We start from the raw sequence: 15,584 nt of genomic DNA, 5'->3' as shown, positions 1-15,584 counted from the left end.
CTATCAAGTTTTCTTCATGCCAGAAACTAAAGGTAAAACCTTGGAAGAAATCGATGATATCTTTTCTAAATCATCATTCACCATTGCTAGAGAAAACATCTCTAACATGAAAAGATCATTCGGTAAACAAGCTTAAGTGATATTTATATAGTTGCATTTTATGAATTTGATACGAAAATATTTTATTAATCACAGGTCTTTAACATGTAGTATAGTAAAGAATCACACAACTTTAAAATGTATTTAGTGTCGCGGTCCATATACGCGCTTTAATCAAATTTCAAGCTATAGTTAAACTGTTAAAAGCATCGATCATATAGGACCTTGGATGCTCTCATTCATCACCCCCATAATATGAGCTATACACTCATCGTATAATTAAAGAACGGAATATTTTGAGCCCGATTCGATAGATGATAGAGCTCTCTTTAGTTTTAGTATATTAGATTAACACGAGTATTGTTGATTTCTGTGCTCTTAACAGAAACCGGAGAATATTCTAGCTTTTTTTTTTGTATACGTTGAAAACAGCACGTCAATTAATATAATCAAGGTTAATCCCATCACTTCTAATCCCAGTTTGATAATTATCAAGTGAATCCAATTAACCAATATGTCAAGCAAAGAAACCGCTCTCCAAATCATAAATTTCTTAAAGAGCTCCGTCTCAAACAAAGAAGTCTCTGAAGACTATCTCGAATCTATAGATGTCGCCATTGACTGTATCGCTGATGCTTATGAAGTTGATAAAGATCAAGATCAAAAAACTGTCGATTCAGAATACAATGGTAAAAGCTTGAAAGAAATTTTAGCAGAATTTAAAAAAGGTCAATCAAGTGACTCTGCTGCTAAAAAAGTTCCAGTTCATGTTGAAACAGATGACGAAACTTTAAAAAAAGCTGAAGAATTAAAATTAGAAGGTAATAAAGCTATGGCCCGTAAAGATTTTGCTGAAGCCATCAAGAAATATACTGATGCTATTGAATTAACTCCAAAGAATGCTGTCTACTTATCCAACAGAGCGGCTGCTCACTCTTCAACAAGAGATCATGAATCTGCTATTGCAGATGCCGAAGCTGCCATCAAAGTTGATCCAAACTACTCAAAAGCCTATTCAAGATTAGGTTTAGCTAACTATGCATTGAATAGACCAAAAGAAGCTTTTGAAGCATACAAAAAAGGTTTAGAAAAAGAAGGTGATAAACCATCTGAAGCTATGAAGAAAGGTTACGAAACTGCTAAAAAGAGAGTCGAAGAACAATTAGACTTATCTACAACTGAAGAATCAACCCGTGATACCAATTCTGGATCAGGTGCTTCAGGCGCTGCTCCTGGTGGATTTCCAGATCTTTCATCACTCTTAGGTGGTGGTGCCGGTGGTGCTCCAAACTTTGCTGAAATGATGAATAATCCTCAATTAATGCAATATGCTCAACAAATGATGCAAAACCCAGGTGCTTTAGAAGGTTTAATGAGTAATCCAGCTATCAGACAAATGGCCTCCCAATTTGGTTTAGGCGGTGGTGCTGGTGCTGGCGCCGGGGCTGAATCAGGATCAGGTGAACGTGATGCTGGTGCTGGTGGTGCTCCAGATTTAAGTAGTTTGTTAAACAACCCAGCCTTGAGAGATTTGGCCAACAATTTTATGGGTGGTCAAAACAGAAATAACGGTGGTAATTAAATTAAATCAACTGAGACTCTTTTTTTCTCTACGTACTTTAATATAAACAATGAAATAAATAAATTCTGAAGAAATGGTTGGGATATATATATATAGTATTACGGTAATGTTTTCCTCTTATTTAATGCTTTTTAAATCGTCAAGACTTCTTTGTAGCATTTGAGTTTTAAACTTTTGAGACCTGATTTGCTTTTTAGTATACTTTTTGATAACATGTTCCAAATATTTGGTCTTAAAAATCAAGAAATTATTCATTTCCATTGCCAATGTCTCATGATTAAACTTGATATCCCTATTCAAAATCATAAGGTTTTCTTTAACTTCCTTGATGGAGGATAAAAGCTTTTGCTCGTGTTTTGTTCTTTTTGATTCTATGAAATTTGTCAAAAATGAAGGTGTTTGTTTTTTATTTGGAGAATCTTTAGCTTTATTAGCGACGAATTCTGTATTCAAAGTCAGATTTTGGAAGCTTTCTTCATTAACTTCAACGACGCCATTCAAGGCACCATTCAAGCCATTAGATGTCGAGGTGTTATTAGACTTCCTGTGCTCAACAGCTTTGAATTTTTTGTAGCTATTATTTAACTCGATCAATTCACCGTAAAGTCTCCACCATTTATAAATTTTGGCATTTGTTAAATATTCTGACCTTTTCACGATCTGGTTAGCAGTCAAATATAGATTTAATACCATATCAGAAAGAGCATCATCTAATTTACTTTCTCTTTCAGCGTCTATTAAAGTTTGTCCAACGTAACTAAGTTCTTCAATAGCTAAAATTTTGTATCTGGAAAATCCAGAAATGGTTTGTTGAAGATCTGAGTATTTTGCACGATTAAAATTCACAATCTTCAATAATTTATCATAAGTAGCTCTCAATTTATTAATTTCACCAGTAGAAAACTTCAAAAAATGGTTAATTTCACTGATTTCTTCAGGTTGTAGTAAGAAGTTATCATTTGATGAATCTAACTCCTTATTTGTTGAGAGTTCCAATATAGACTTTCTGAAATTGAGTAAATTTTTATGTGCCTTTTCTTGAAGTTTTTGATAATCAAAGTAATTTGGAGAAAGGAAATCCCATAATAATTCACTTTCAAGTAATGATCTATTGAGAATCAAACTTCCCAAAAATGTATTCACCTGATCCACTAAAATATTCAACTTAAGTTTGTTATAAGCAGGAAAGTTCAGTTGGGCATTGAAACATCTTTTGTAATAATCTATTGGAATAAAGCTGTTTGGATATTCAATGTTGACGAGCTCAATTAAATTCCGAATATCGTTGAAATTTCTTATAACAACAGACCTATTTTTATCTCTCTGAACTCTGATTATTATCTTCCATTGTCCATTCTCTAGTCTGATTCTGACAGCACCGACTTTTGTTTCTTTATAGTGCAAAGCCTCCGCTTGGAATACCTTCTCATCCAACAAATCTGATACTATTTCATTTTTGGATAAATCCAAGGCATTAAAATTATTTCTATCAGATTTAACAATCTCAGTTCTGTTATCGTCAATGATTTTCTGTATGTTTTCAATTCTATTGTATTTGGCGTAAATCATCAGTGGGGTATAAGATTTTTTATTGGATTCATTCAAATTGATTCTTGAGTACTTTAGCAAAACATCAATATCTGAGCTCAATATATGAAGTAACGTATTACCTCTGTTATCTATATGATCCTCGTAATCAAACACAGAGTTGTTTTGTGTATACCAATTATCAACCACTTCAAATACTTCACGTATCATCTTGGAGTATTCTGGTGTATCATAACTTCTGCAAACTGAAAACAAAGGCGTTTGACCGTTCAAATCTTTATCAATCCAGTTGATAAATGCACCAATTTTTGGAATGAGGTCTTTATAATGAAATAAATAATGCCCTATAGACCTGTTATGTGAATCCTTTGCATTTAAGTATGTTATTATTTCTTCATTGGTACATGAACTAAGTAATATATCCACCAAGTCATTTGTGATCTCATAATTTTCCGAATTCAAAGCTAAGTTCAACAAGTTGACATCGGCTATAGTTGTATCTGTAAGAATGTCCTCTATTGTAAAAATCTCTTCATAATCTATGAGCAATTTCCAGGTATCATAATCATTTGACAAAATAGCAAGTGCTAAAAGTGAATCCCCGTTTAATGTTCTGCATTTTAAGCTTGAGTCTGGACGAGAATCATAATCATCAGCAAGATTTTTCAATGAAATCAATTCTTTAGTTTCAACAAAGGATATAACATTTGAGTTCGATAAGGAATATTTTTTCAACAGTTTCATATTTTCTATATCTTTTAAATAGTATAGGACACCTTCTATAGTTGATAATGAATACCCTATTAGACCTAAATCAATATTTTGGAATGAGAAATTTTGAACATAAAATAAATGACTTTCCAAGTTTTGGACTTTTGAATGTACCACCACCATCAACAAAAGACCAACTAAAGTATCAGCATCAATTGTAATACCATCTATGTTAGATAATAGGCTAATTGTGTTAATAAATATATGCGCTTTCATTTCAGCAGTTACAGAAAGCTCTAATTTTTTGAATTCACTCACTGCTTGGGCTATTTTTTTCTCTAAAATGGATTGAAGTTCGATGTTATGACAAAACTGCTTGGGTAGATTAACTTGATTTATACTTAAATTATTCAAATCTGTGAAATGCTCAAGTAAAAAATCCCCATTTAATTCACAAAGACGATACCATATCTTGTCAAAGAGATTGAATTCCACATAATTGTATAGACATTCATTGAAATCAACATTTGGGGCCTCTTCAAGTATAGCATTCACATGATCAGGATGTAATGTCTTAAATATATGGGATGAAAGGTTCATAGTTTCAGTAAAGATCTGAATCAAAGAATCGGTATCTGGAGCTGACTTGACGTTAAACTTCTTGAACAAGATTTCATATTTTTCACCAATAGATCGTGCAATTAATGGGAAGTTACGCAACACATGCTCAAACTTAATTCCATCGTTATTGCTTTCGTGTAATGTTAAGTTTTCCTCTTGTTTACCAACCACCTGTGATGATGGTTCATTAATGTTATGAATCATGGCTCTATCAACACCACCACAACTTGAAATTAATGTGACTTCCAAGACATTGTACAGTTCAGGTACACCAACCAATGGAGATTCAATAAACATAATCATAAACCTTCTTCCTTTTTCAAAATAATCATTGAAATTGAAAAAATAATCGGTTGTTAGAACTTTGAGTCTTAGTGAACTTTTGAATCCTTTCCCGGTGAACACCAACTCTTTTTTAATGAGTATTTCTTTCTTACTTAAAGTTGTGAATAGTTTTGCGTTTCTTTCTTCATTTGTTGTTATTATATGATCTCTGACGAACGATTCCTGTAAACATAACTCATTATACCTTATACCAGACTCTCTATCTATATAATTGTTGAGAATGTTAGAATCGGGTACTAGTATTATGACACCATTATCAGATTCTTGGGAATTATTTTGATTGACATCTTTTACCAATGACTTGAATGGATGTGAGTTATTGAATATAGCATTTAACAAAGGGTTTTGAAGCAAAGGTAGGTTCCTTGCCATTTCTTCTTCAAATTGTGAAGTGTATCTAAGGTATATTCTGATTCTTCAAATTTTCAGCAATATAATTTCAGCATAACCCTCAAGGACAGATAAAGACTTTTGATCGAAACTGTGACTAACGAATAAGTAGATATGTGATGGTTTTCAAAATGCAAAGAGGTGGATGATCTGTTTTATGACCGTTTAGTAAACATCTTTATTTGTCTCTTGTACCTTTTGAATCAGACTTAAGTGTCAGATTTACACTTCCGAGGGCATTTATCCCGGAAGTATTTTTTTTCTTCACATAGAGAGAGATGTCTTTAATAAATTATCACAAAAAGATCCGATCAAGATATACTGAGTTCTATCCATATCAAGCATTCTCTGAGGTATCTACTAGTCACAAGTTCATATAATGGGTAAAGGTAAAAACAAGGGGAGCGAAGACAGGGCTCCAAGAACTCAAAAACCACTGGTGAAAAAGCATAAAAGAGCTGAAACTAAACATCATGGAACCAATGATAAATTCCACACAAAGCTAGCTATGTGGGTAAGTACTTTTCAGAAAGGAACTAGTGTGTTTTTAGATATGAAAACTAACAGTATTGAAGGATTTCGGTCACTGTGATCCAAAACGTTGTAGTGGGAAAAAACTAGAAAGACTAGGTCTTATAAAGAGTTTAAGAGTTGGTCAAAAGTTTCAAGGTATTGTTGTCTCGTGAGTTAAACCATTTTTAAATACGATTATTCTGGAATTATAAACTAACTACTTATAAGCCCTAACGGTAAAGGTGTTGTGTGTCCAAATGATTTGGAAATCGTTGAGCAAAATGGTGCAGCTGTGGTTGAATGTTCATGGGCTAGATTGGAGGAAGTCCCTTTCAATAAGATTGGTGGTAAATATGAAAGATTACTTCCTTATCTTGTTGCTGCTAATCAAGTGAACTACGGTAGACCTTGGAAATTGAATTGCGTGGAAGCTTTAGCTGCATGCTTCGCTATTGTTGGACATACAGATTGGGCTGCTGATCTATTAGACAATTTCTCATGGGGTTCAGCCTTTCTTGAAATCAACAAAGAACTTCTAGAGTTATATCAACAATGTACAGATTCTGAAAGTGTACAAAAAGTGCAAGATGAGTGGTTATTGAAAATAGAGAAAGAAGTTGAAGAACGTAAAAATCATGGTAATGCTGAAGATATTTGGTTACAAGGGAATACAAACCGTGGTGGAGATAAACTTCCTTCATTTTCAGATGAAGAAGATGAAGAGGAATTTGAAGAAGAAGACGACGATGAAGAAGTCGAGTATGATAATTTGGGAAATGTGATACCGAAAAATGGTAAAAACTTGGAAGACCAATTTGATGAAGTGGATGAAGATGATTATAGTGAAGAAGAAGAAGAAGAAGAAGACGATGAAGACAACATTGCTGATAACATCAACTTACAATCTTTGAAGGTTTAAAACACCAAAATGTATATAATATTTTAAGAAGAGGTAATGAAAGAATCATATTTGTAGTTGATTTCGAATCTTTGTATGTTTTGATTTCGAATTGATAAAGTGCAACAAAAATACAATTATACAAAAAATGACAACGGGCTTAAAAGAGTAGTAGTTATAATAAAGCCAGCTAGCTTGTATTTGCCGCCAAATGATATGCTTTGATATTTCCAAGTCAATGATCAATGATGAGTGAACCAGAGGTCAAGATCAAAGAGGAAAATGAAAGGATCCCAGCTGCTTTTGAACTCACAAAATACGTTGATGATGATGTAAAAGATGAGCAAGCACCAAAGAACTTTGGGGGTCCTCTTCCAACTTTTAAATGGTTATGTGAAAACTTATTTGACAAACTTGATAAAACAATTAACCATACCAATTATTATAGCGCTGGTGGTGCAACTGTTACGGATCAAAAGCAAAGAATTGTTGAACATTTCTTTCGTGAATGGAGAAGTACAGTGGGTCCAAATATATATCCTGCACTATGTTTAATATTACCACATAAAGATAGAACAAGAATCTACAACATAAAAGATCAAGTTTTAGGTAGAAGAATCTTAGAAATACTTAAAATACCCAAGAATTCAGAGACAACTTCCAAAATCATGAATTGGAAAAGATCTAGAAGTGCAAAAGCTGCTAGAATGTCAGATATTTGTATTGAAGTTATTCAAGCAAGAAGAACTGATAAAAAGGGTGGTGAATTATCAATAGGTGATGTTAATGATATTCTTGATGAAATGTCAAAAGATGAATTCAAGAAAGAACAACAAAATAAAATGTTGATTGAATTGTTGGATAAAATGTGTTTCTTAGAGCTTCGTTACTTTTTTGATATTCTGTTAAAGAAAAATGTGGTTAAAAATATGGAAAACAGAATATTAAATACATGGCATCCTGATGCTCAACAATACTTAAGTGTTGTTACAAGCTTGAAAACTGTTGCTTATAAACTTTATGATCCTAATGAAAGGTTGAACAAGACAGATTTATCCATAAATCTTTCTAAACCATTCGCTCCTCAATTGGCACTGAAACCTAACTTATCATATTCAAGAGTGGTTCAAAAACTTGAGAATGATTTCTTTATAGAAGAGAAAATGGATGGTGAAAGAATTCAAATGCATTATGATAATTATGGGAAAACTATAAACTATTGGAGTAGAAGAGCGACTGACTATACATATTTATATGGTCAGGACCTAGAAAATGGCTGTATATCGCCACATTTGAAATTTGTTGATGCTGTTCAAAGTTGTGTCTTGGATGGTGAAATGATAACATATGATCCACAAAGAAATGCCATTTTACCATTTGGTGTGTTGAAAGGTAGTGCATTACATGAATTACAAAGGCTTGAATCTGGTGATGAAAACAAGTTATATGCCAGACCTTTATTCATGGTCTTTGATCTTTTATACCTCAATGGTCGTTCTTTGGCTAACAAAGCATTAGAAGAACGTAAGAAATTTCTTAGGAAAATTTTGAATGAATCACCACAATTTGTTGAGATTATAGAAGCAAAAAGAGCAAGTACTGAAGATGATATTAAACTAGCACTTACAAATGCAGTGGAAAAAGGATCTGAAGGTGTTGTACTAAAACAAATCAAGTCACATTATCAAATTGATAAAAGAACTGATCAATGGGTTAAAATAAAGCCTGAATATTTAGAAGAATTTGGTGAAAATGTTGATTTAGTTGTTATTGGAAGAGAAAAAAGTAAAAAAGATATGTTTTTCTGTGGGTTAAGAGTAAGTGATGATGATTTAGATGATGATCTAAAATGTAAATTTTGGAGTTTTTGTCGTGTTGCTAATGGATTTGATAAAAATGAATATAGAGAAATTGAAAGGATCACTCAAGGAAAATGGAAAGATATAAACAAAGAAAAACCACCAGCTTCATTAATTGAATTTGGTAAAAGAGTTCCTCCAGAATGGATTGATCCTAAAGATTCATTTGTTATTGAAGTCAAAGCAAGATCTATTGATCGATCAATTTCTAAAAACTATAAAACTTCAACAACACTATATAATGCTTATAATCGTAAGATTAGAGATGATAAAGATTGGAGAACTGCATCAACATTGGATGATTATAAACATATAAAAGATTCAAGAACTTCTGTAAAATCAACTGAACAAAAATTAGTTTCAAAAAAGAAAAGACTTATTAGGAAAAGACATAGAGAAAGTCAAGATGAAGAAATTTGGAATGATGATGATTTCAATAAAATGAGTAAATCATCTGAAATTTTTGAAGGATTAACATTCATGGTTTTATCTGATGTTTTTTATAAAAATAATAGAATAACATTAGATGAATTATCAAGTATTATTCATGTTAATGGTGGTAAAGTTACTAAAAATGAAACAACAATTCAAGATTGGAGTTCATTAAGAATCATCAGTGATAAATTTACAATACAGGCCAGTGCATTGAAAAAAAAAGGATTTGATATCTTAAAATCTTCATGGTTATTTAAATGTGTTGAAATTAAACAAAACATTCAAGTTGAACCAAAATATTGTTTTAAAGTTAATGGAGAATTAGAATTAAAATCAAATAAAAGAGTTGACTCATTTGGTGATAGTTATAAGATACCAATAACAGAAGATGAATTAAAGAAATTATTCTTAGAATTGAATGAGAATGATTTTAATGATGTTGATATTGATGAACAATTGAATGAGGTATTATTGTTTAATGATCTAAAAATCTACTTGGTGAACATTGAAGAATCAAAACATCAATTTATTCATACACAGTTATTACTTAGATTACAATTATTTGGTGCTGAACTAGTTGAAGATTTAAAAGATTCTCAATTAATAATATTCCCTAATTATCCTGAATATGAATTAATGAACTTAAAAGTTAAAGAAATTAGACGTCAATTAAGTGAAGGTTTAAAATTTTCTGATAAGTCTGTTACAACTATAAGATTGGTAAATCAAGATTGGGTTAATGCAAGTATAAATCAAAATATTCAAGTTGATGCTAAAGATTTCCCAGTTATAAGTGAAAGATCATGAATGATTATATTTTAATGACTAATGACTACAAGTTATATTTAATATAATATATTAATATCTTATACATCCCCCCATAATTAAAACTTTCTTCTAATTGTAAATTTTTTTAATAAACAACTTCTTCAAATAGATACATTTATTATCTTATAACTTTTCCTTATAAATGATAAACCTAAATTTAATAAAAATGAATTGAAAACAAGAAAAAAAAATGTGTAAAAACCCAAATTTTAACAAATAAATAAAATAAAACCCCTTTATAAATTAAATAATCAAACGACGAGCCAACTGTCTCAAGCCGTGATATAAACCAACTCCAATAAATGAATAATAAAATCAACCACCAACGAATTTGAAAATAATAGCTAAAAAATATCAACCTTTTCTGAACTTATTCATTTTAAAATCTTTAAAAACAAAGCCCAGTCGCTAATTAAAGCGCCACATGACTTCTTGATTTTATAACTCAAAGTTTTCAAGATCTTCTTTTATAACCCTAATCAAAAACTTTCTTTCTCAAAATATAAACTATATTGAAAAAACAGCAGGATAATAATCATTATTGGAATAAGTCATAATTCATAAAACAATAAAAATCAAAACCAAGAATATAATTTTTATTGAGTTTGACAACTTTTTTTCCCTTTCTATTCAAGTAATACGAAATCATCTAATTGAAATGAATTTGAAGGCGCATCGGGCTAAAGTTGCAACTTAAAAAAAACATGAATTACAATTAGAAGGAAGTATAATCATGTCCTAAATCTTTATATCGCCTGATATAAGTTTTGTTCACAATAGGACACGATATATTTCTTTCTAATGAATCTTAATTTTCTTCAATTGACATGTAATCACTGCTGGATTACGCAACTCATCAAATCCAAAATCAATATCATAAGTATTAACTTGAAATTCACCAAAATTTAATTTATCATTGAAAATATCATTAGATAAAGGTGGAATTTGAGTACCTTCATCTTCTTTTTTAATAAACATATCACCATTGAAGAAATTGTTTGATTGATCAATACCAACTTCTTCTTCTTCTGTTTTAATAACTGGAGATGAAAATGATTGTTCATTACCTGTAATAATATCTAAAGAAAATTTGTTTGTAATTGGAGAAGTTTGTGGAGATGCTAAAGTTTGCATCATAAATGAATTTGAACGTTCAGATTCAGACATTGAAGAATTTGATTCTGGAGACATTAAATCAGGAACTTGATCATCAACATTTTGTTTTGGAGATGAAGCAAAAGATTCTGGAGTTTTTGGTAAAAATTTTGAAGAATTTTCTGAAATTTCTTCATTATCTTCAGCATCAATTTCCATAAAATGATCATGTCTTTTTTTATTTAAATCTGGTAAATTTTGAATTTTTTCAACTAATGAATCAACTTTATCATTACCACCTTGATAACATTCCATTAAATGACCATTTAATTCTTTAAAAGAATGTAATTGTTTTTCTAAATCTAAAACATAAGATTCCAAAAATTCAACATGTTTTCTCTTTTTCTCTCTTGAAGCATGAGCTGCTTTTCTATTTCTTAAGATTCTTTCAACACGACGTTGTTCTTTTTCTTCTTTTGTTTTAGCTCTCTTTCTTGGAGGCAAAGAAGTTTTAAAATTAGTTGGGATATCAGTAGTTTCAGCCATGATTAATGTAGTGGATGACAATAATATTACTCTGTGATGCTTTATGAATCAAGCGCCGTGTGTAAACTTGTTGTAAAGTTGTTGTTGAAGGTCAAAACCTATTGATTTGTATTGATCAGTTAAATTTTAGATCAATAACAAAGCATGTGGAAATGATCTGGGCTTTATAGAAATTCAATAGAGGCGATATCAACGAATCCCAAAATAAAACAGGTGCGCAATTTAAGACTTTGAAGTTTAAGAACTGAGACTTCGTGCATGTGCCTCAAAAATAGACAGGCTACGCATAACAGTGAAACAAATCCAGATTCCAGAATCCAGTGGCGAAAACTAGGGGGTCTAGGAAAGTCTAGACTTTAAAAATTAGGAGTTGTGAGTGTAGGGGCGCCCAGTGCGTACTGCCCCATAATTAGGGGGAGTTGGGCAGAGCTAGGCAGGAGATTCTCTTCAATCCTAGGCAGAAATAGACCCCCCTTTGGAACCTTCTAAAAGGAACCTTTTAAAAGACTAGTGAGGTTCAGATAGTGCACTGTCCCCCCTTTTAAAAAATAAACAAGAGATATTTTTAGTAGCCTGTAAAGTTACGTCGTAAAAAAATTATTCAGTTCTAACTTCTTCCTAGTGTTTGAAATTTATAAACATAAACAATAAAAGGAAACGAGTCAACGACGACTCACGAGTGTACTAGCTCATGGAACTTTTTGGATAGATGAACGTAGGTCTCAAATGGGAGTACTGTAGTCTGTCATGTTGAACTCATGTGAGCAACGACTCATTTTTGTGTGAGATTAATTTTGATGCACTATCTTAAATCTCAACTATGGAATTTATGAATTTTGAAATATTGTATTTTTTCGCTGCGTACTAATCGCATTTTCCACATCTATATACAACTTACAGGGTTCTTTGGTTCTCTCGTTCTCTCAATGAGCAATTAATGCAATCAAATTTCAGCTAGCTGATCAGTTGAGTAAAGCGCTATAAATTTAAGCCATAGTAGCAGTTGTGCATCTAGGACCTAGGGTATTTCAACTTTGACTATGTAATTATTCCGATTGCCTTTCAAACGTCTAGATCTATATCTTGAGATCAATTGAACTATTGTTGTAGTCCACAGTGCACACAAGTGACAATACCATATGCTTAAATATTACAGGGATATCATCACGCGATTCACTTGTACTCAGAGTGTTTAGCCAGATTTTAGCTGTACACTTCTTATATATATGAAGTATGAAGTTATAAATTCTCAATATGATAAGCATTTTAGATATGATAGAATCGAACAATAATTGTACAGATTTTATAGACATTGTTACTAGTAGTAGTGTGCACTTTATGGTCAGATGACTACTGCCGTATAAGCTACAAATCTCGTTGGATAGTAGTAGTAGCCTGTAAGCTATGGCAGTTCAATATTAATGAGTAGTTTAAGACACCATAACCAAATGGTTTGTCATGTCTGGTGGATCGTGGCTCTCAAAATCTAGATCTTCATTCCTTTCAAACTTCAGCCTTAGTTGTTGAAAATTCTGCCTTTCAAAATCAAATCTGGAATTTTTCAAAGATCAAATCGGTTCGCGGATCCGCGAATTTTCAATGAGATCGGATTTACTTGAAAATGTAAACAAAGGTAAACAAAACAATAGCATTCCATCAAATGCACTAAAATTATCTCTTAATCATACTACTAGGTTATACATACCATTCTTCAAGAAGTTAATCCAGTACAACATCAACAACTAACCCTTAGTCACTCACTCATCAAATATCTTGATTTAACTATAGTCATTCGTTTATTCAATTATACTCATCAAAACCTTTAAAGCATTTAGATACTTTATCATACTTTTCAATTTTTCATTGTATGAAAATCCTATTTTTAAAACAAAAAAAAATTATCTTCAATTTAAGGAACAATATCTAATATAAATATTATTGAAGGGGAAAAGGTCAAAATCAGTACTGGGTCATCATGTCAGACGTTAGTTCATTACATCCTGATTCTTCACATTCTGTATCAACAGATACTGAAGAATCTTTCCTTATAAGGCAAATTAATAAATCACAATTTTTTAATAGTTCAAATTCGAATTCAAACTCAAATTCAAACTCTTCAAATTCTTATTTAAATACTACAAATTCAGATTCAAATTCAAAAAGGTCAACTGGGAAATCATTCTTTAGAGAATCATTTATTGATGAAAATGGAACTAATAAACCTTTTAATATTTATCAAGATGTTATAAATGAAAATGAAGTTCATAATGATCATGGACATAAGAACACTGAGTTATCAAGGGCCTCGAGTTTAAATAGAACTTCTTCAAATCCAAATACTTCAAATATTCTTGCTGATTTAGATGGTAATAAAACTCATTCAAGATCTGGTTCATTGAAAAATATAACATTATCAAGATCAAATTCTTTCCAAAATCATAAAAGAAATAAAAGTAGAGCTTCAATCAATAGAAGTTCATCAAAAACAAGTATAAAAAGAAATTCATTAGGTTCAATTAATATGTTAATACCTCAACCTCAAAACAATTCATCAAATTCAAATATAAATTCACCAAGTGAATCAACTATTTCAAGTTTCTCACAAACAAAAAATCATCAATCAATATTTGGACCAAATTATAATTTCCAAATTTATAATAATAATAATTATAATAATAATTATAATAATCCTTCATCACAAACTCCTGAACTTCCACCTCCAAAATTTGAATTTCGTGATTCTAATGGACAAATCAATGAAGACGAAAATGAGGAACCATATAATAGAGAAAGTGCTTATAGAGAAAGGATTATATCAGCTTATGCTACAAATTTTGATGAATATGCTTTAACTCCAGAGCAAGAACAACAAGGAAAACAACCAGAACCTCAAATGTTAGAACCAGTACCGAATCATCAATTTAAAGAACCAATGTTACCACAAAAAGGACCTCAAAAAAAACCATCTCAATCAACTTTTGCATCATCAAAATCAAGTAATTCAACAAGAAGATCAATTTTAGAATATGAATTTTCAAGAAAAAAATCACCTGGTTTACATCCATTAATGCTACATGATAATGGTAGTACACAAAGTTCAGATGGTGAAGTTAAAATCCAAAATGTTAATACTATTGCAAGACGTGGTTTAGGTTTTAGTATTGTTGGTATTGTACCTTCAATTCATTCAGCTAAAAGTCCAACAATGCCAGGGTTTGATATAGTTGATGATAAAGATGATATTGATGCTCATCCTAAAAAAGAATTAAAAGAAAAAGATTTACAAAGAATAAAAGATCAACAATTTAAAATGTTTAAAAATTCCCATAAATCACCATATGATATAAATAATGAACCTATTGAATTAAAAGAGAAACAAAATAAAACATATTTTAGAGAATCATTTGATGGTTCAGATACAGATATTTCTTCTTATTATGATGATGATTTATTATTGAAAAAAATTCATCGTTATAGATCAAATAAATCATTGAATAGAAATGTTCAAACTAAAAGAGCAGATACAATGGCTTGGATAATTTTTTTAATTTCATTTATAGTACCACCATTGTTTTTCTTTCTTGGGTTTGGATTATTAGATCAATTTATTGGTCGTATAACACCAAATATAAAGAAGATATCACTTATTGTTGGTATGCTTGTTTTATTAACTAGTTTAGCGTGTATAGGAATTGGTTTCGGAGTTGGACTTGCATCATTATAAGATATTGATTAGGGATTATAGATTATATCAATCCAAATCATGCAAAAAAAGAACTATCTTAACAGCATTGTTTTTTTATTTAATACTTGATTTATTTATATATAGAAGGCGTACTGATATTCACAAAACCATAAGTCTGTAGAAATTGCATAAAGCACCTTTTGACCTAATAAAAATACTTTGCCGGCTTAAGCTATAATTATGAAAATCCGGATGAACTGCGGTTATTCTATCCGGTTCGCCCCACACCGCGCAAAATGATAAGACGTCAAATCGAGTTGAACGCTTTGTCTAAATTTAAGCGGGTTCTAATCCAATTTACTACAAAACATAGAGGACTTTGAATAACTCGGTAAAGGGGTACTCATATTAATATATTTATCACATATT

General features: G+C 31.1%; 6 protein-coding genes across 6 annotated transcripts; 4 read left to right on the top strand and 2 right to left on the bottom strand.

Moving 5' to 3' along the window:
* Positions 1-613: 613 nt before the first annotated feature.
* Positions 614-1,681, top strand: SGT2 (Sgt2p; the record flags this gene model as incomplete). Its single annotated transcript, XM_011276331.1, has 1 exon — positions 614-1,681. One exon carries the CDS (start codon positions 614-616, stop codon positions 1,679-1,681), a length of 1,068 nt encoding a protein of 355 aa, XP_011274633.1.
* A 117-nt stretch (positions 1,682-1,798) lies between these two features.
* Positions 1,799-5,278, bottom strand: BN7_3080 (uncharacterized protein; the record flags this gene model as incomplete). Its single annotated transcript, XM_011276330.1, has 1 exon — positions 1,799-5,278. The coding sequence occupies one exon, from the start codon at positions 5,276-5,278 to the stop codon at positions 1,799-1,801; it is 3,480 nt and encodes a 1,159-aa protein (XP_011274632.1).
* A 397-nt stretch (positions 5,279-5,675) lies between these two features.
* On the top strand, positions 5,676-6,728 carry TSR3 (ribosome biogenesis protein TSR3; the record flags this gene model as incomplete). Its single annotated transcript, XM_011276329.1, has 2 exons — positions 5,676-5,814; positions 6,052-6,728. 2 exons carry the CDS (start codon positions 5,676-5,678, stop codon positions 6,726-6,728), a joined length of 816 nt encoding a protein of 271 aa, XP_011274631.1.
* Positions 6,729-6,955: 227 nt separating this feature from the next.
* Positions 6,956-9,808, top strand: DNL4 (DNA ligase (ATP) DNL4; the record flags this gene model as incomplete). Its single annotated transcript, XM_011276328.1, has 1 exon — positions 6,956-9,808. One exon carries the CDS (start codon positions 6,956-6,958, stop codon positions 9,806-9,808), a length of 2,853 nt encoding a protein of 950 aa, XP_011274630.1.
* Positions 9,809-10,627: 819 nt separating this feature from the next.
* HAC1 (transcription factor HAC1) lies at positions 10,628-11,470 on the bottom strand (the record flags this gene model as incomplete). The annotated part of the gene is made up of 1 exon (XM_011276327.1): positions 10,628-11,470. One exon carries the CDS (start codon positions 11,468-11,470, stop codon positions 10,628-10,630), a length of 843 nt encoding a protein of 280 aa, XP_011274629.1.
* Positions 11,471-13,445: 1,975 nt separating this feature from the next.
* On the top strand, positions 13,446-15,194 carry BN7_3076 (uncharacterized protein; the record flags this gene model as incomplete). The annotated part of the gene is made up of 1 exon (XM_011276326.1): positions 13,446-15,194. The coding sequence occupies one exon, from the start codon at positions 13,446-13,448 to the stop codon at positions 15,192-15,194; it is 1,749 nt and encodes a 582-aa protein (XP_011274628.1).
* Between the last annotated feature and the right edge of the window lie 390 nt (positions 15,195-15,584).

This window comes from Wickerhamomyces ciferrii, contig 00082, assembly GCF_000313485.1.
Source record: "Wickerhamomyces ciferrii WGS project CAIF00000000 data, strain NRRL Y-1031 F-60-10, contig 00082, whole genome shotgun sequence".
NCBI classification, from domain to species: domain Eukaryota; kingdom Fungi; phylum Ascomycota; class Saccharomycetes; order Phaffomycetales; family Wickerhamomycetaceae; genus Hansenula; species Hansenula ciferrii.
This window is presented reverse-complemented; position numbering and strand designations above follow the sequence as displayed.